The sequence below is a fragment of the Rhincodon typus genome, chromosome 5 (genome assembly GCF_021869965.1).
Source record: "Rhincodon typus isolate 14 chromosome 5, sRhiTyp1.1, whole genome shotgun sequence".
Lineage (NCBI taxonomy): Eukaryota > Metazoa > Chordata > Chondrichthyes > Orectolobiformes > Rhincodontidae > Rhincodon > Rhincodon typus.
Window position 1 is genome coordinate 85,107,042 of NC_063336.1, and position 20,673 is coordinate 85,127,714.

General features: G+C 38.5%; 2 protein-coding genes across 2 annotated transcripts in view; both read right to left on the reverse strand.

The window, feature by feature from the left end:
- Nucleotides 1-20,673, reverse strand: part of b3galnt2 (beta-1,3-N-acetylgalactosaminyltransferase 2) — a 253,648-nt gene that overhangs the window by 41,381 nt on the left and 191,594 nt on the right. The gene's annotated exons all lie outside the window — the stretch shown is intronic.
- The window catches only part of ggps1 (geranylgeranyl diphosphate synthase 1), a 25,411-nt gene continuing 6,503 nt past the window's right edge, over nt 1,766-20,673 (reverse strand). Inside the window, exons 3-4 of the mRNA XM_048597218.1 lie at nt 19,653-19,723; nt 1,766-9,307 (exon numbers count right to left, since the gene is read on the reverse strand). Coding sequence (XP_048453175.1) covers nt 8,552-9,307; nt 19,653-19,723 — 827 coding nt within the window. The 3' untranslated portion in view covers nt 1,766-8,551. The remainder of the gene's footprint in view (nt 9,308-19,652; nt 19,724-20,673) is intronic.

The window sequence follows — 20,673 nt, forward strand, 5'->3', positions numbered from 1 at the left end:
AACCAGGGCAGGACTTGTACACTTAATGGTGGAGCCCTGGGGAGTGTTGCCAAACAAAAAAAGACCTAGGAATGCAGATGCATAGTTCCTTAGAAGTGGAGGCACAGGTAGACAGGGTGGTGAAGGCAGCAACTGTGCAGGACATTGGTTAGGTCACTTTTGGAATACTGCATACAATTCTGGTCACGCTTTTATGGGAGAGACATTAGTAAACTGGAAAGGGTTCAGAAAAGATTTACAAGGATATTGCTGGGACTGGAGAGTTCAAGTTATAGGCAGAGGCTTATAAAATCACAAGGGACATGGATAGCGTGAATAACCAAGGTCTTTTTCCTAGACTGGGGGAATCCAAAATTAGAGGGCATGGGTTTAAGGCGAAAGGGGAAAGATTTTTTTTAAAATAAAAGGATCTGAGGGTTAACTTTTTCACGAAGTGATGAGTGTATGGAACAAGCTGCCAGGCGAAGTGGCGGAGGAAGGTACAATTGCAAGATTTAAAAAAGGTATCTGGATGGGTACATGAATAGGAAGGGTTTAAAGGAATATGGGTCAAATGGAACTAGGTCAGATTGGAATGTAGTGAAGGGTCTGTTTCTGTACTAAGACTCTGCTTCCAGTGCCTTAAGTAGTGTTCAAAATACTTAGGTCAGTCTGACAAAACAAAATCTGTCTGTAGCTAAGTCTTAAAAGGGTGACCCTTTATTTTGAGATAGTGAAGCCTAGTTCTAGATTCTCCTACAAAACATCCTTTTCCATATGCCGTGTATAAAGACTCACCAGAATGATGTGCTTCTAACAAGTCTCCTCTTACTCTACGTTCTAGGAGTTAAAAGCCTAACCTCGCCAATCTTTCCACACAAAACACAATCTAGTGCAGCTGGAAAGTAAACCTTCTTTGATTTACTTCCAACTCATTTCAACTATGATTTGCTGATTAATTCAGACCATCTTGGCATTGACACTAACCAGAATCAAGAAGAAAGTTCAGAAAAAAAAAAAAATTGAGTCTTGTTAGTAGTTTCAGGCTCAAAATCAGTAAACTGTGGTTATTTCAGTTTTTGGATCACCAGAGGAAATAGGGTGCAGCAGATTATTTTTGAAGTGTTCAACATTATGAAGGTTTTTGGCAAATGGAGGGATGGCCAGCAACAGAGGATCAATAATTAGATCTCAGATTTAGGGTAATTTGAAAAGAAGCAAAGTATTAGTCAAGATAAATTTACAGATGCCAGCGCAGTATTTTACATTCTGGCTGCCAGAAAGGCTAGGATGACATGCCAGTGGCTAGGTTTTAAGGCACATGCTAATAAAAGGCCAACTTTCCCAGACAGCCCAGTCTCTCATCTCCTCAGTAAACTGAGAAGGATCCATTCTTTGGAAATTGTTTTTGGTATTCATTGCTGTCTAAAAGCATTTCAGAGAACTTTGTAAAGAAATTGGAATTAGAGGCATTGGAGAAAAAGTGACGCCGATCTTTCTAGCAGCATACTGCATCATTTCAAGCAGTTACAAAATTCAATTATTGGAGTCTGAAACAGTACGTGCTTGATGCAGCCAGGACAGCAGCTGTCTATTGCCAGATAAGAATTCAGAATAATGCGACATCTTAAAGCACAGACTGGCATCCAAACAGCTTCAAGTGAATCATTACAATCCAGCTAACAGACCATCAACACCAGCAACAGCTGGATGAACTCTTCACATTAAAAAAGATACTGGAGAATAAACAAAAGCCACTCAAACATGAAAAGGAGACCCAAAAAAAGATAGTAACATAAGATTTTATTTTTACAGAATGCAATTATGACAGTTTTCCCTCCAATTCATTCATGGATGTGGGCATCACTAGTTGGCCAGCATTTATTGCCCGTCAGAAAATAACTGCAGATGCTGGAAATCAAACAAAAACAGAAATTGCTACACTCAGGTGTAGCAGCATCTGTGGACAGAAAGCGGTTAACTTTTCAGATCCATGACTCTTCCTCAGAACCTAGAGTTACTGGAAATGTTAACTCTCTTCACAGATGCTGCCAAACCTGCTGAGTATTTCTGACAATTTCCCATTACCTATCCCTAGTTGCCCTGGAAAAGGTGGCAGTGAGCTGCCTTCTTGAACTGCTGCAGTCCACATGCTGAGAGTTGAACCACAATGTGGTTAGGGAGAGAATTCCAGGATTTTGACCCAGCAATAGTGAAGGAACAGCAATATATTTCTAAGTCAGGATGGCGAGTGGCTCAGAAGGAAACTTGCATGTGATGTCGTCTCAGGACCTATGAATTTCTGCAGTGCATCTTGTAGATGGATTCTTTTCAGATTGCAAAATAAATAACATTAAAACCAACTGACAGTGAAAAAAGTGCTTTAAAGACAACACAGTACTTAAATAAGTGTTCATAATATCAGCAAGCCATTTAAACAGAACAGCACAGTGAAAAAACTTAAACAATATTTAAGCAACATTAAGGGCTAATTGTTGGTGAATCGACTGGTAAAACTACAATGTTCTTTGAAATGAGTGTCATAATATATTTTAGGTTCCCCCAAGATGGTGGGCAGAGCTTGTTGAACATTCAATCTGAAAAACAGTCTAATGGACAATGCAGCACTCCGTCAGTTACTACACAGGACAAATGCTACTTCAGGTGGCCAAGAACATGTCAGCCCACAGCTAAATACCTAACTCAGGAGGGTAGCATCACTTACATTACAGAATTACTTACAGCACAGATGGGTGCCATTCAGACCTTGGCAAAAAGACAGTCATGCTCGCCGAGCTGGGTGTGAGAGATTGCAAACGCTTTGTCACCCAACTAGGTAACATAGTCAGTGCGCCTCCAGTGAAGCATTGGTGTTCTGTCCTGCTTGGTATGTATATGCCTCGGTTTGCTGGGGCGGTTGGTATCACTTCCAACAGAACACCAACGCTTTACCAGAGCTGCACTGAATGTTACCTAGCAGGGTGTTGAACAACTACAATCAAAAACACTGGCTCAGCAAGTCTACAACCTCATCCACAACCAGAGCTACAAGTCTTCTCAAAAACTTGAAGAGCAGTCATGCTCAAGCCCAGAGCTAAAATACTGTCAGTTCCTCAAGCATGAGAATCTGCCCAAATCCAGTTTAAAATTACATACGGAATGACTTTTCACCACTTTTCAGCAGGGATTCCAGATCCTGACAAGTCAGTGAAAAAATTCTAGATCTTAGTCACTCATTTTAAATTAACTCTGGTCATTGGCACATTTGCCAAAAGGGATCATTCATCCCCATCTACACTACCAAAAATCACGTAGAAAACCTCTACCTCAACACTACCTTCTCATTTCAGATTGTTGGCCTTGAACCTTCCCACCTTATCATAATTGATAGTCCTGATTCCCTAACATCCTAAATAAATTTCCTCAATGCTTTGTCTATTGCCTTCAAATCTTCACTGAATCATGCTGCCCAAAAGTGATCCAGTGCTCCAGAACAGAAGCTTAACCACACAATTTATAAATTTCTAACACAATCCTATTTATATTGTGCTTTGTTTGTAGTCCTAAGAAACTCTAGCTGTCAACCTTCTGTGTGAACCAGACTTTTCAAAGTCACAATTTTTAAAGTATTGTCTTTCCATATTATCCTTTCATAAAAACTTAATGCTTGTCTGCACTGAATTCTATTTGGCATGCTTTTGCCATTCAATCATCTGTCATCCTGAACCCTGTCACAATACAGTACACGTTGCCAAGTTTTATATCAACTGCAAATCTTATAGCGCACCACATTCCAAGTCCTTTATATAAAAAAAACTTGGTTGAACCAGCCCCACCACCCTAAAATCATGCAACCACTTGTTTAACATTGAGTGAAATATGTTTACCATTGGTTTTGAATCATTAATACTCTAAAGCAGTAGCTGCATGGACTGTAAATAATTAACACCAAAATGCAGTCTAAGAATCAGTTCCAAGCCTCAAAATACTGACCTTTTAATATCCTAAGCACTAACTATAATCCATCTCACAAACACTAAGTCAACTTACATGCACTTGAGCACAAGTCACCAACTCAAAGCACATTGCCGACTCTCATATCTTACCCTGAATTCTATGTTCTGTGGTGTTAAAAAGGCCTTTGTAATTAGTATGTCAAGTTGAAACAGAGGAAATTAGAGCAGAAATAGGCCATTCAACCCTGTGTGACTACTTGACCATTCAATGATCATCGCTGATCATCCAACTCAGTATCCTGTTTCCCACTTTCTCCACATAGCCCTAAGAACAGGAGACAACTGAGTATATGCCTTGAATTCCAATTACAACACCAAGCAGGACGAATAGGAATAAAAAGGACCAACACTTGTGTAAAGTATGTAACCAAAAGTAGATCTCAATGAAGTAAAACTCAGGGTGCAAAGCACAGAAGTTCTCATTTATAATCTCATTGTCACGTCCAAGGGTGAACAGTTATTATTAGTTATTCGGAATCATTTCTGATACACAAAAACACAATCTCCCCCAGCCACCTCAAACACCATTGCAATTACAAATTCTAAATTATAAATGGTAGCAGTTACACTTCTATCCAAAGGGGAAAAAATAAAAAACCATAATTCACAAATTCATTTTAATTGACAATGTTCTCTTTACATAATTGTAAAAACACCAAAACATAAGGAATCTGAAAATTACTCCATAATTAGTAAAATGCACTATTGAAAGACAGCAAACATCAAGCATTTGTTTACACTAATAACAGCCGTCATTTTTAAAAAGCAAAGAACGTTTTTAGAAACAGTGGTACTTGGTATAAATTCTGGACCAGAAGAATCAAGACTTGAGATACTGGTTAAATTCCATATAAATCTAAGTGAGCACAGCCAATTACCATAGCATTTAACATCCCTATTTAGATAAATTGGGATTTCTCAGAAGTCTTAGAAAAAGCAGATAAAAGAATGACTAGTATACACAAATAATCATCAAGAAAATTACAATGTGAATGTGGTTATGGAAACTTAAAAAGGACAGGACAGTAGTGGAGAGGGTCAGTCTCCACCTCCAAGGATAAAGGTCATAACCCAGATTTTAATACAAAATAGGTACAGAACATATTCATTACATGCAAATACAGAAATAGGAGCTGATCAGGTAGTCCCTCAAAATTTGATCTGCCAAAATTGTATTGCTCTTCCATTTAATAGACTTCGCTATTTATCTGTTAATACCCTGACTTACTAATTAAAATGTATTGAAGCTCCAAATGATTAACTTGCCTTCCCCATCACACCGCACCCAACTATCTGAATAGTTAGTCATTAATCAGAAAATGTTCTTGTTATGGAAACCATGATTGGTTAAAAATAGGGTCCCTACCAAATTTTTGAAAAATTTTAAACATCTTGAATATATCATCCAAAATTCTGCTCTGCTGTCATAATCTTTTCGCCATTGATGTGGAGCTTTCACAACATGCAGAAAGATTGACAAGTTTGGGTTCTTCATAAATGCAGGTTCCTGAGTCACCTGTCTTAATGTCTCAACGTAGCTGACTGAAACTATATTTGACAATCATCCTATAAAGTACCTTGGGACATTTTACAAATTTAGAAACATACTTTTTCTCCAAAGAGAAGGTCCAAGAAGGATGACTTCTAGGAGGCAATGAAGAATGATGGAAGTTTCAATTGAAAAGACAGTATTTTCACTTGTGGAAGGGAAAAAAACAATATGCTGTTAATGTCAAATTAGTCACCAAGGAATCAAAAAATTCAGAAGATATTTCTACCTAGAAAGTGATGAGAATATGGAATGGCTACCATAGAATAGCTGAACAATAAAAAGATAGTTTCCTTTTAAAAGTAAATGCAAAAGAAAATGGGAAGTGTTACATTGATCAAGTTCAATGACAAAGGATGGAAAGCAGCTCAAGAGGAACAAAGGCTTACTTGGACTTATTTAACCATTAACTCTCTTCTGGGCTGTGAACTCTATGTAACTGAGATGAATCTTCCTCTGAACAATCTAAAATACTCAAAACATTAACCACTGGATGGGTTAGGTTGACAAACAGGTTAATTTTAAAACACTGTTGTTGCATAATTATTTATCTGGTGTGTGGCTAATTTTCTCTGGAGAAAATACCAGAAATCTGGAGTTGAAGAACTGAATTAATCACATCAAGTTTTTAAAAAAGCGGTTTTGCAATGTCAGCATAGTCCAGAGGTCAGCAGAAACATGGCTAAATGATTTCCCATGGCAGCTGAAACATTGGGAAGCCAGTTATACATGATTTCGATCATAAAAAAGGCCGCAGAACTTTAAGCATATGATTACTGAACTTAGAAGTCCCTTCATCAGTCTTACAAGGACAATGACTGCCTTCCAATTCCAAAATGGAGGCTCAAGCTCTTTACAAGTTAGAACCTAGAAATAATTGAACAATCAGCCAACCCTTAAGAAATAACACACCGACCCGAAACAAAATATAGTATTAATAATAGAGGGACTAAAACAGTTCTTTTATAATACATACTACAACAGCCAAAAAGAGGACATCCAACCACCCATTCATATGGCAGTGTGGAAAGTCTCTTAAAATAAGCTGTGTTTTCTACACCCAACAAGTTTTAATCAGGAGTAAAGCAAGATGGTTATCTTGAAAAAATGGCAATGACAATCTACAATATCCCTTGTACTTAAGTTTATCACCACTAAAATCTGGAGTTACACAATCATTAACTTGCATGGGTTTTGTTAAATGTATTAGTGATGCTAGATTTCAAAGTGGGTCTGAAGTTGTAGTTGATCAGCTCATTAACCCATAATCGCTTGGACATCTCCAAGCACCAGCTCTCAATTCTACAAGGCTGGTTGATGATTACACAAGAAATCTGACCTTCTAGTCCTGATCAAATAGCCACACATTTGCCAACAGTTGTTGTTTTGACCCCAGCTCTGCGATCTTGACTACAGTCCAATTTTATTTTTAAAAAAATAAGGCTTGTTTCTATCTTGGGCAAAGGGGACCAATCTTATAAATTGCAGTCCACTTCTCAGAGCTGATCTGTATGGCTGGTTTTTAGAAGCAATTTTCAATGCCAAATGGAAGAAACATATGACTACTGGTTTGTGGGAAATGGTGAAATTTGGTATTGTTGGGTAGGGTCTGCAGTGCAGATTTTAAGGCAGATAGCTAGCATAGAGTATACAGCATTGAAACATGCATGCTTCAATCATTTTAAAACACAAATGTGCACAATTATGACACCAAATTCCCAAGGAGAGATAAGCTCCTTTCTCTATAGTTAATGCTTCCAAAAGTATGTGGACAGATACCACAGCACAAGAATAAGTGGTTTAAGCCTGCAGCTCAATATGCCTCACAAAGCAAGTTATGCAGCAACACTTGACCAGAACAACAGTAAGGAGTTGAACTATTCCTTCCAAAAAGGCAAATATCCAAAGATGAAGCAAGCCAGTGACAAGGCTTGACTGCTTATTTGTTGGAAGTGGATTTGCACAAGCCAGAAATAATTCCAAATAAATAACTTGATTGAAAACCCAGAGAAAGGATACTATAAAAACACTTGGCAAGTCAAGCAGGAATTAACTGAATTTATCTTAAAAATACACAATTGTAATGAGTTCATATGCACCAATCCTTTCATCTTTCTGGATCTAACTGGAAGGGGATTTGTTTATGTGTTCAGTCAGCCAGCACTATTCTTTCTTGACATAAAAGGCCAAGTTACAAGCATTTCAGTTATATAATAGCAAACAGCAGAATAATTATTCTGCTCCACTGCAACTTCTGTAGTCTCAAGGAGTGCAGCAGAACAGAGTAGCATGTGACATATACTGCTTTTCAATGCTGATGATTCAATGCTATTACTTCAGATTCTTGCCTTCACAGACCTCAAGGCCCTGGCTCAGCTGAGCAGAGCCAATGTCTTTACATCTCCCATCATGACTCTTAAGACTCTGCTGAAAATTCTTAAGACAAGCATTAAAGTAATGGGTCTATATGGGCATTTTCAGATCAGTGAAACTCTCGTGCAGCAAGAACCCAAAGGAGAGATTGCCTCTAACACTTCCAATCATCAAAATGGGAGGCAAGGTGAGTGAGGGTGGGGCTGTAAAATATCATGCTTGCAAAATAGTGGTCAGAGACTGGACCATCATATTTGTCCTCTTGGATATATTCTTGATTGTACACCAGCGTGTTAAATTACAATCACAGTTCCGTCTAAAAATTTGCTCATCCAAAAAGTTAATCATTTTCAAGGTGGAAACAGCTAAGTTTAAGTGGAATCATAACATTCTTACAAAATCAACACAAACTGAAGTATTATTTCAAACTCATACTGCAGGAGCAAGGACATGAATGAGTGTACATGTATCAGATCACAGGACAGCAATCCCAGAAGAGAAAAAGAACTGAAAAAGGAGTGCACTAGACAGTGAGAACTGACAGAGAAATCAAGTAAAAGCACTCATGACAAAGTACATGTATGCAAGGAGTGAGTACAAGAAAGGAATCAGGAGTGTCAAAAAGGAAACCATTTTATGTCTCTTTATACAATTGACTAAGTTGGTCAATTAAAGCTACTAACTGTGGGTTACCTCCTAAACAGTCAATAGTTTTGTAAGCTTCCGATTCCAACATTTTGAGTGTTTCTCTGGTGTAATCAAAAGAACCCACCTTTTCAAGATAACTCACACAGTATTTCTTTACATCTATATTTTCAGTCCTCTGTCGCAAAATATTCTGCACTTGTGTATTTTCTGGATGTGACCAGATAGCATGAATAAGGGGGAAAGAAAACTTCCCCTCTGTTAAATCTTCAGCAAACCCCTTGTTTGCATTGTATTCAGCGGCTAATAGGTTTCCATAATCATCACGTATTTGGAATAAAAGTCCCAGTGTGTCAAGAAGAGGCTTCAAGTCAGATTTATTTTCAGAGAACAGTTGCATGAGGCCGACAACTAGTCCAAAGAGTCCTCCAGTTTTCTGTAGCACCATGGCCTTGTAATCTTCCAATGTGGGACATGTGTATGTATCTCTCCAATAGATGTCCAAGCCTTGACCTCTATGTAGCTCAAGTAGCTGTTGTGTGAAGACTTTAATGGCCTCTGGGTGGTCAAGAGTCAACACCTTCTCCAGACTCAAAAAGTAAACATAGTTGGCAGAGTTTATGACAGATGGAATACCATAGATACTGTGTGCCACAGGAAAACCACGGCGCAGCTTAGAATTATCCTCAATATCATCAATCAGCAAACTAGCACTGTGTAACATTTCCGTAACTTCTATGATGACCTAGAGCAAAAACAGAAATATTGAAAAAAGAGAAAAAAGTGTAAAGATGACATGCTTAAAAAAGATTGACCAATTTTAGCTCCATAGGAAATAACACAATCACCAGATCTGGCTTGGCTACATCAAGCTTTACGAGAGCTTTATCAAATCCCATCCTGGTTTTTTTTAAAAAAGCCCTTTCTAATCCCTTCCCATGACCCCCTCCTTTTGATTATGCCTCACTGAAGCCTTGCAGGGATTTTCAATGATAAAAAGATGCTGTAGAATACAATTTATTATTAAGTGGTGAATGAGATTGACTTACTGAATGTCTTTAAGCTTCAGTTTATTTGCAACACCATTTTAGCACCAAATTAGCAATTGTTGGTAGGCAAATTGAAAAATTAACAGCACAACAGCAAGCAGTAATCAAGCACTTCAAAACAGCTATCCAATTAGTCCAATTCCCTCATTTTTCACCATTGTCCTTCAAATTTGTCTTTACTTTTTATGATAACTTGCAGCATAAACAAAGTTCACATCTTTTTTCTGGCTCTTCTGCTAATTACATAATGATGTTGGAGATCGTTAACCAGACAGCACAAATTTAGTCAACACGACTAGTGAAGACAATGTATCCCCAACTACTCCTTCAAAACTCCTTTTGAGTAACTTAAATCTCCCAGTCATCATCTCTACTCCAAGAAATTTAAAAAAAAAATCCTATTCTTCACTGTCCCCACTAACTCAAGTTCCTCTATCCAGGTACCATTTAAGTCATTATACTTTGCATCTCCCCAACACTTTGTTACTTCCTAGACTGGAGGAACAAGAATATTCCAGCTGAGTCCTAACTAGTGATTTAAGGCTTTACCATGACTTCCTTACTTTTGCACTCTATACCTAGGATTTTGAGTTTTACTGAGATGTGTTTCTAAAGTAGCCTGAGTTGTCATCTTCAAAAAGTTGAGAACTTAAATTTAAAAAAAAAATCACTGAATAGAAACAAACTTGAGCATTTCATAGCCAATAAAGTGTAATCTGACCAGTGATTTGATCTCAGTTTGAAGAGGACCAATCGTAACAGTATTTTCAACCCGTCCCAACAAAAAGTTGTGCTGAAGTCATAGCGGACCCGACATACGAATTGTTTCTCTCTCCATAGATGCTGCAAGGTCTGCTTCGTTTCTCTAGCATTTAGTGTTTCAAATTTCCAGCATATGCAACATTTTGCTTTTTAGACAAGTATTATAAAGGTATACAGAAATATTACACGGTTTCTATATGTAGCAGAGGTGTCACTTCTCATTAGAGGCGGGGTGGGACAAATTGCTTTCACAAGTCTTTGGTCATCAAAAAACCTTAAATCATTGTGGTATCATATTTCAGCTATAATAAGCTCTGGGAGTTCCCAGCAGTACCGTGAGCATTTTTGGGTCTCAAACTTTAGGGAAGATATCCCAGTCTCAGAAACAAAGTAGATTTACAAGAACTACCTCTGGATCTCAGTTACAAGAACGAGATTATTCAACTAGTATTATATCCAATTTATAAACTTATGGCGTGGTTTGATCCAGGATTTCAAGGTATTAACCGACATACACATTTTCTTTCCCTACTTTTTTTGCTGGGTGGGACAAAAACTAGGAGGTAGTGTCAAAAAAAAAAAGCCTGAACTTTCAGGGTTTAAGTTAGTAGTCACTTCAACTCACTAAAAGGAAGCTCGAAATTCACCTGCTGAAACACAATTAATGATAGACCAATTGTGAAATTCAAATTCAAAAATTGTAGATGTGTGTTGACCGAAGTCTAAGCAATTGGAGCAACGGTTGCTGTGGAGTTAGGTCATAGATCAGCCATGATCCAACTGAACGGTAGAACATGCTCAAGTGGCTAACCAACCAACTTTTATTCCTATGGTTGCAATGATCATTTTGGTTTATAAAAATATTTGTACTTCAGAATCATTTATTCAATGACTGAAATGAATGGTAAAAACTGAACAATGAGTGCAATTTCACTTTTCCATTGACAGCAAGTTCAGTGTTCCAGTCAATGCAAGTAGCAGCATACTACAGAAAGACGTGGAGTAGAAACCGGCCATTCAGCCTATCAAGTCTGCTTTGCCATTCAATGAGACCATGGCTCATCTGACAACCCTCAGCTCCACTTTCCTACCTTCCACTACTCCAACAACCCCGGATTCCTTACTGATTAGAAATCTGTCTCAGCACTAATATCGGGAAATGACCAGATAAGATCACATTAGATTTGGGCAGCAGCAGCATTTCATTTGAGCATGATTTTTCTGTTCAATGAAGTTCAAGTCAGCAGTGACAAATAGCTACAAAGTCATTGTTACTAGCAAGTTAAAAAAGTGTACTGGCCTTGCCACTATTAAAATATCATAACACCAATGTAGCCCAATAAACCCCAGAATCCAAGGGCATCTGAATTTTCAATCCACTTCAGAGTCACTGACAAAGACATTTTGATATTAATTAGAAAGAAACCTTTTCCAGCCATTTCCAAAGCTACATGTAGCTATCCAACTGCACCACTTAAGAGTGATATTAAACTCAATACTATGTTCAGCCTAGTCTCAGATGGGAAACTAGATATTTTCTAATCAACCCTGTCCAGAGATGTTACTATGCACCTCTGGTACAGGTGGGATTTGAACATGGGTTTCCTGACTTATGTGCCTCATATGAATCTAGTCTAAGCCTCAAATTAAAGAAACTGGACAAATTTTGAGAAAAACAGGGAGCCAATTTTAGATAGGCATACAGGACGATTTGGATTTCACAGATTGGTGCAATTCACAACATGCTGTTTGCCAGTTACACTTGGCAACATGGTGTAGGATTTCAAACCTATGCTCATGGGAATTTCTCACATTTAGATTTGAGACAGTCTGGCATAGTGTCAAAATTTGGTACTTTCCTTCCTAGCCTATGGTTTCTGTTGCTGAATACAACTCCCACCCACAATGGATGTGTGTTTCATTGGGTAGTTGAGTGTCCTTTGGAAAGGACAGCCATGGGATGCCCAGAGAAGCTGAGATTGCACTGCAACATGTTTCCTTTCTCCACATTTAAAGGTTCAGCAAGTTAGAAACATTCCAAAACAGTAGGTACTGCATGGTACTAAAATTTTACCCATATATGACAGGTCAAAAAACAAAAACAGACTCCTTCAAAATTTCCTGAAGGTCTCAAATCTGAAAACCCACGTTTCAATAGCAAAGTTAAAAATGGAAGTGCAGTGTCAATACATCACAAAGTTGCACTCTTATTAAAAAGAGGGACACAGGAATGGACAGGATAGAAAAATATGCTACAGAGAAATGCAAATGCTGACCCTGTTATAACTAGCAATGACTAGCTGTTCTCTTTTATTCAACAGGTCTTTCGATAAAGTGTTTCAAAAATCATTGGGCAAGACATTCTTATGGCCAGACAGACATTCCTGCAGTGCAGCATGGAGTTGTGCAGGAAAATCATTTGGAATCCCTGATGCAGCAGATATGGGAAACACAGGAAATTGAGTTTTCCTATCCCATGCAATTGGAACCCTCTGAAAGAGTCCAAAGACTTAGAAATGTGAAGGTCCTGCCTCACTTAAGCAAAGAGCTCAGGAAGTGTTAGAGGTTTTAAAGTTAACTCCTGGATAACATAAGGTGTTACCTTCCCTGACCATCTCCTCACCAGATCCCATCTCCCCCCATCATTATCCAGAACTAGCTCCTGCCACCAACCTGACATCCACCTCCCTGGCCCAACATCTTGATCACTCAGGAAAGGGGGCTGGGGGTGGGGTGTGTGCAAGGGGCATTCTCTGAATAAGGAAACACTAATGGTCAGAAATTACTATAGATCACATATTGCTGTTTAAAAAAAAGCTGGGTGGTTTGAGTAGGTGCCACGGACAACTCATTCTTACAAACAAGATCACTTGTAAACAGGTCTGTAATTTGTACTATTACACTGTATTGGAGAAGTATATTCAATGTGGCCTTCACATCTTCGAGTTTTAAAGATCAGTGAATCTACCAGTGCTTTGTGGGCATTTTACATATCCATTATTCCTCTTTATACCAGTTAACCGTTACTGCTGGAAACAATATTTATTCTCGTGGCAAAGCACAACAGTATCTTACTTCCTAAGGAGGATATTCTTCCACTTTTACATCCCAAAAGGACAGTGAAGTGACAATGGCAAAAAAAAAAGCATTTTCTTTGGACAGCCTTCAGAATGATTTTAAAGGATCAAACACACAGGATCACTCATTGCCACAAAAAATGCTTAAGAATTTTTTTTGGTCATTACCTCCATATTTTACAACTAACTCCCATCAAAATGAAATTAAAACCCTCATTCCCACTAGTGGAAACTAGACTTTCATAACTCAGAACTTGTCAATAATTTTTTTAAAAAATTAGATCACTGAAGTCTCTTCTGCTGCCTTCACCTGGAGCAAAAAAAAGTTTGGTTTCCCAGTTTAAATTCTAGCATAAGTGGGCTACTTTTGACACGCAGTGATTTGAAAGGGGGACAGCAGAATAAATACCAGGACTAAGAGCTAAATTATGTGGGAAGATTGCACAGGACATTCTCCCTGGTAGGAGAAACTGAGAACAGAGGAGCATAACCTCAAAATTAGAGCAAGGCCATTTAACAGTGATGTCAAGAAGCACTTCACAAAGGGAACTGGAAATCTGGAACACCACCTCAATAGCTATTGAGTCAACTCAAAATCAAGTCAAACAGATTTGTGGTAGGCAAGAATATCATACATAAAACAAGGGCAGGTGAATTGAGGAAAAACAGCTCAGCCAATAATCCAATGGGAAGGCCCACAGCTGTTCCCATGAGATAGACGTGTTGCAAGACAAATCTTAGCTACATTCCCACCTTCCAATTCCCAAGCATCACATGATTTTGTGGAAGAAATTAAGATTCCAGAAATGGTGCCAGACCATGAATCAGAATGCAGTGCACGACAGAAGGCAATTGATGTACCAAATAGGAAAAAATAATTTAACATAACCACAAAACAAAGCTAGGTTTAAACCATATTTTAAAATATCAGAGATCATAAGATGGATTAAAGCACAAAGCTTAGTTGTACATTTTAATAGGACTATCTGTAAAAAATCTGTACAAATATCAAAAACACCAGCTTAAATAGGCCTCATTCAAGTTTGTTTTAACAGGTTTCAAATCCGAGAAACTACGACTGCAAAGTAAAATAGTTTGCCCTTGCAAGTGCCTTGAATTTGACACTGCTCTCTACCGAGAGGTGGCGCAAATGGGTCTTTTTTCAAGGCAAAATGTAGCAAGTAGCATGCCACAGGAATTGGTGCTCAGACCTCATGGTAGTTGTGTCAAATACAATTTTGACAACCACAGAGATAACATTCTTTCAAGGACTCAAAGCAGTTAGAAGGTTTTGAGACGTTAAAGGAAATGGGTGGTAATTGAAGTACAATGTGAGAAATGAACAATTTCACATTTTGGGAGAACAAGAAAAAGCATATTATCAAAGTGGTGAGTTTTTTTAAGGCCCTAAAAATGCACAGGGACCTGCTACACTAGGACACAATCAGAAAAGGGCTATTTTGCAGGGACAATGAGTAATTAGGAAAGCTAATAGAATGTTGTCATTAATTGAGTGCAACTGAATAGAAGGTGGTGGTGGATATTTTCTCAGATACACAGGGCACTGGTGAGATCATATCTGGATTGATCAGCTTATTTGAGGGTACAGCAAGTATGTTAAAGGCAGTTCAAAGAATGTTTACTAGAAGAACACCCAGAATAAGGCAGCGTCTTTGAGGAAAAGGCTGGACAGACTAGGTTAGAGTTTAGAAGAATGAGGTGATTTGACTGAAACAAAATCCTCAAATGGTCCTGAAAAAAGCTAGACGGAGACAAGTGTTTCCTCTCACGGGAGAATCTAGAACTTGGGTCACTGCTTAAAAATCAGGGTAGATACATTTTTACTTAGCAAGGAGTTAGAAAGGCTGGGGAGAACAATGGTGGAAATGCAAATTTAAGGTTACAATCAGACATTATCATGTCAAATGCCAGAGTCAGCCTCAGCCAGATTTCAGCCTGGGATCTGACTTGCCTAGAGTAACAACATCAGCTGGACTTGTAAAATTATCTACATAGCATAGACTGCAGTGGACCAAGATGGCGGCTGACCTCCACTTTCTTGGAGGCAATGAATTCTTGACTTGCCAGCAACACTTGCATCTCAAAGAATAAAACAAAAGTTTATTCTTGTATGTTAGCCAGCCCCATACAAACACCAGTACAGTTTCACAAAAGTACTTGAGTGCTGTTTTAAAGAGCATCACACAAAGACATCAGCTAAGGTGCTTGACAGGGCCAATGCTGAAAGGATCTTTCCCCTCATGGGAGACTCCTGGGCAAAAAGGGCATGGTCTCAGAATCAATGGGTGCCAATTTAAGACTGACACGAGAAGGAATTTCTTGCAGCAGAGAACTGTGGGGATGCAGTCCTTGTACATATTTAAAGCTGAGGGGAAAATCAAGGGTTCCAAGGAAAAGACAGGAAAGTGGATGAGGAATGTTGAATCATCCATCATTCCACTGAATGGCAGTGCAGGCTTGAAGGGCCAAACAGCCAACTCTTGTTCTTATTTCTTAATGTCATATGATCAGTCAACCCTCAACTTTGAAACAGACCAGATGAGGTAGCTTCTATATTTGACAAGAATACAATTGAATATTAGGTTATAAATTATAACCTGTTTACTTCTCTATACTCAAATTGCACAAATGTCTTGTGACTACTTCTAATCAATAGATATCTTTACATTTTTTGAATTGCTGCAACCTGAAACTTTCTTCTAAATCCTAGTTAAATATTTCTGCATGACGATGCAGGCTTAAAAGAATTTATGGATGAAAAAAGGTAAAGTTGTGGCCTGACCACTAGATGGCACAACAGTGCACTAATCCAGTTTCCAGCCATCTTGGTAAAGCCAAGTCATAGAATCATCGAAGTAAATACTAGATTGCAAGTCATATGGTTTCAAAAGATGAAGTATTAACAATTAGTCTTCCTTACATGTATCATTTCATATCAATAACAATTTATTTCCCCCCAGCTGTCTGTTAAAATTTGTTTCTACGGTGTAACCTAAAGCAGAACTAGCCATCCATATTCCAACTCCCTTTGCCCACCCCATAATCTTTGTTTACTTCCTGATCACTACATGACTGCTGCATAGGAGAAATTTACTCATCTGGTTCCTTCTCATAGGGAACTTTTGAGCTATGCCAGGCAATATATCAAATATATGAAATCAAGATAGTCCATAACAATCAGAACATCTGAATTTCTTACGATTGTAGCTGCTTCCTTGTATTAAAAAAGGAACACGCCTAACAAAGTTCATCAACAGAGTTCGTGGATCATGTATCAGCCACTGAATACCAGAGACAGCTAGAGAGGAGCTGCACTGTGGTAGCCCCTTGGAAAATTTTCTAAAGTCAGACATCCAGCAGTCATAGCACCTATTTTGGTTTGCGTTCAAAACTCTTTAGCCTTGGTCCTCCACATTTTTGCAATCTCATCTAGCCCCAACTCAGATCCTTGCAATGTGCACACCCCCAATATTCACTCATTGCTTTAGCACAGGTGACTAGGCTTTTGACCACTCCAATGTTTGAAACCCCTCCCAAAAACTTTCCTATCCTCCAAGATGCCCCTCAAAACCCTCCTGTCTCAATAGTTTGTAAGGTTTCACATTTGTATGGCTATATTAATTTTGTAAAATATTCAAATACAAATTTCTTTGAAATTATACTTCCAGTTCACTCTCCATGGACAGCACACCATGATCATCAACAGGCTGCAAGGCAGCTGAAACATTTGGTGCTACAATATTGCTTCTCACAAAAAGGTGCAAGGAGACTGCTGGGAAGGTACCAGATAGATCACAGAAAAGACTTCAGTTTACTGAAAAAGGGAAATCTACTGGATGATTTAGTTGGCTACAGATATTTTAATTCTTAATTCATCAGTTCATTAGATTTTGCTGCAGCTGGTTGGGCCAGCATTTACTGTCCATCCCAGCCCTAGGAGAAGGTAAACAATCACAGACCATTTGCTGCATGATACCAACTTGCCAAATTGAGTGGCAACAATAGACGGTGGGGTTGGGGCACAGGGGAGAAGAGTCAGGGAATGCTTGTGCAAACACTCGTGCATTGAGGGAGAGTGAAGTAAGGCAGCAAATCTGCAACCACAAAAATCAGAAACAGGAACCAGTTTCAGAGTGTGCAGGTATCAAAGATAGACCTAAAACTTTTGCAGCATATACTTATCAGATACTCAATACAGCCAACATGTTCTCAAACCCACAACTGAAGTTGCGCATACAAACAACATTTTGAACTATCACAGCTCAACATGCACTTGTGCAATGATGTACTTTATAAAATCACACAATTTACTGTTTCCAGCACAGCATATTCACTCAATAAGCTCCGAATGAGAATGCAGGGTGAAAGTAGAAAGGCTTGCTTATAAAGCATGCAAGATATATGGAACTTTCATCTCAGGGAAAATTCAATTACACAAAGTAATGCTGCATTAAGAGAGTCAACATAGTACAGTTGAACAAGTTCAAGAATTTGTGGATAAACTAACTCTGGAGGCCTCATCAATACTGATGAGAATTTGGATTGAAATGACATCAGCAACTAAACATGTTTAATTCAAACACTTTTTGTAAAAAAAACAAGACCTGCTGCATCGCACATCAACAATTAAAAGACCAATATAATCTGCTCTTTGTCAAATGTCAAGTGCTCAGATAACTTTTGTCAATGTTCAAGCTCAAATGCAAATCAATGCTAACTAAGCACTATTCTGGTCCCACACGAACTCAAAAATATTCACGACTCAAACAGTGCACTATTTCCTGAACTTCGACAAAATAAAGTTAAAAAATGCAAAATAAGCCCTCAACTGTTTGTATGGATTACAAAGCTGTGGAGGTTAAATTGTCACAGCAAGCACTTCACAGGTTTTTCAAACAGCTTCCTTTCAAGCTTCACATCAAAAATGGAGTGATAAAGGGTATCAGCTACACATTAAATTTCTCATATCCTCCCCACCTATGCCTACTTCAGAATGAGAGAGGGCTAAATTGCTGTACAGCATACCAAGTAATGCCAAGCTGTTTAAACCAGACCTTGGCCCCCAGCTGGACTGTATCCAATTTGGATTTGATTTATTACTGTCACAGGTACAGTGAAAAGTTTTGCTTTGCATGCTGTACAGGCAGATCATACCATACAAAAAAGTGCATCAGGGTAACAGAACAAAGCAAGAATACAATTTTACAGCTGCAGAGAAGGTGCACAAAGAATGAGATCAACATTAAATTTAAAATTTGAGGGGTCCATTCAGAAGTCTAATTACAGCAAGGAAGAAGCAGTTCTTGAATCTGCTAATACATGTGTTTAAACTTTTGTATCTTCTGTCAGAAGTTAGAAGAACATAACCAGAGTGGGAGGGGTCTTCGTTCATGTTGGCTGCCTTTCCAGGGCAGCAAGTACAGATGGAGTCAGCAGATGGATGGCTGATGTGTAACGGACTGGGCTCTGTTGGCAACAGTGGTTTTTACAGCAGTTGCCATACGAAGCCATGACACATCTGGATAGAATGCTGTCTGTGGTGCACCCGTAAAAATTGGCAACAGTGCAGGCTCCACACCAAGATGATGCACAGGCAATTTACTAGAATGGCATCAGTAGAGACCTAAAGTCCTAGGATTTGGAGACAGCAGAAAAATTGGGATGTCTCAAGAACAGAAAACATTAGTCATGCTCAAAGATATGGGTTTTGATATAATTGATAAGGAGAAACCATTAGCAAGCAGAAAATTGACTAAATAAAAATAAATTTAAAAGATGAACCAGAGAGGAGATTTCAGATCATAACAGTTGATATCCACTCCACCACCCCCACAATGTACTACCATCTAAAAGACGGAGAAGCAGACTTGAATAACGTTTTCCAAAAACAAATGAATATATACAACTGTAAGTAGCACCAACTGGACTGCTCTTTGCCAATTCTTTTGAATGGTATGATGAACCAAACAACTTCCTTTGCATTCTGTACAACTTCATATACCTATCGAGCTACCACCAATAGGAATTGCATTGCTACAGGAGAATCAGTGCAAGATTTTGTTTAGTTTAAAACAATTACATAGGCTAATTTCAATTTGTAATCTATAATTCATAATTGCTGTTACTAAGAATTTTACAAAATAAAACCAACATCTTGAATAACATGCAAAAAAGCTCTTACCTGCAATTTCTCTTCAGGGACATTCAACCAGTGGTTAAAGGCTTGTGAAAGTTTGGTTCTCAGTTGTTTGCCTGATTTAGAAAGAATTCAAAATTCACCTTGTTTAATATTTCCCTTTATGGAAGGAAATCTGTTGGCTGACATGTGATTCCAGACCCACAGCAATGTGGTTGACTCTTGCAATGGCTGAGCAAGACACTTGTGTCCAACCCTAAAAAATCTCAAAAGGAATGAAACTGAACTGATAACCCACTGACCTAGGCACCAGAAATAACAAGGCTAAACACAGCCCAGCAAAACCTTCCTGAAGATTTACCAGGACATTGCCAGGAATGGAGGGTTCAACTTAAAAATAGGCTGGGAGTTCTCTCACCAAACTGTAGGAGTTTGAGGGATGGCCTTAGTAAGGTTTGTAAAATAATGAGGAGCATTGGTAAGGTGAATAGCAAGGGTCTTTTCCCTAGTGTGGGTGGAGTTCAAAATTAGGGAGCATTTGTTAAAAAAGGAAGGGAGAAAGTTTTTAAAGAGTACATGGCACCTTTTTTTAAAAAAGAGGATAAAGAGTGGCTCATGTGTTGAATGAGCTACCAGAGGAAGAGATGGATGCAGGTACAGTTACAATGTTCAAGAGATATTTAGATAGCCATATGCATAGCAACGGTTGAGGGATATGGGCCAAATGCAGGTGAGAAGAGTTTAGTTTGGGAAAAGTGGTCAGCGTTTACTAGTTGGACCGCAGGATCTGTTCCCATGCTGCATGACTCTCACTGGTTGCAACCACCAGTCAATGGAATCCTTCAGATCTCGTTTCATAAATTATCTAACTCAAAACCACATTGAGCAGGTCAAGTTTTAATTTAGCTAATCATTTTTGTTGGAAGCAGCATGTACATTTCAGCAGCATTTGACTAACCAAATGGAAAGCTACAAACATAACAGGATTATTTCTTATAAAAAGTCATCCTTGTTACGCAGGCATATTTATTGCCAATCCCCAAACCCCCTCAAAGATGTGGTGTAC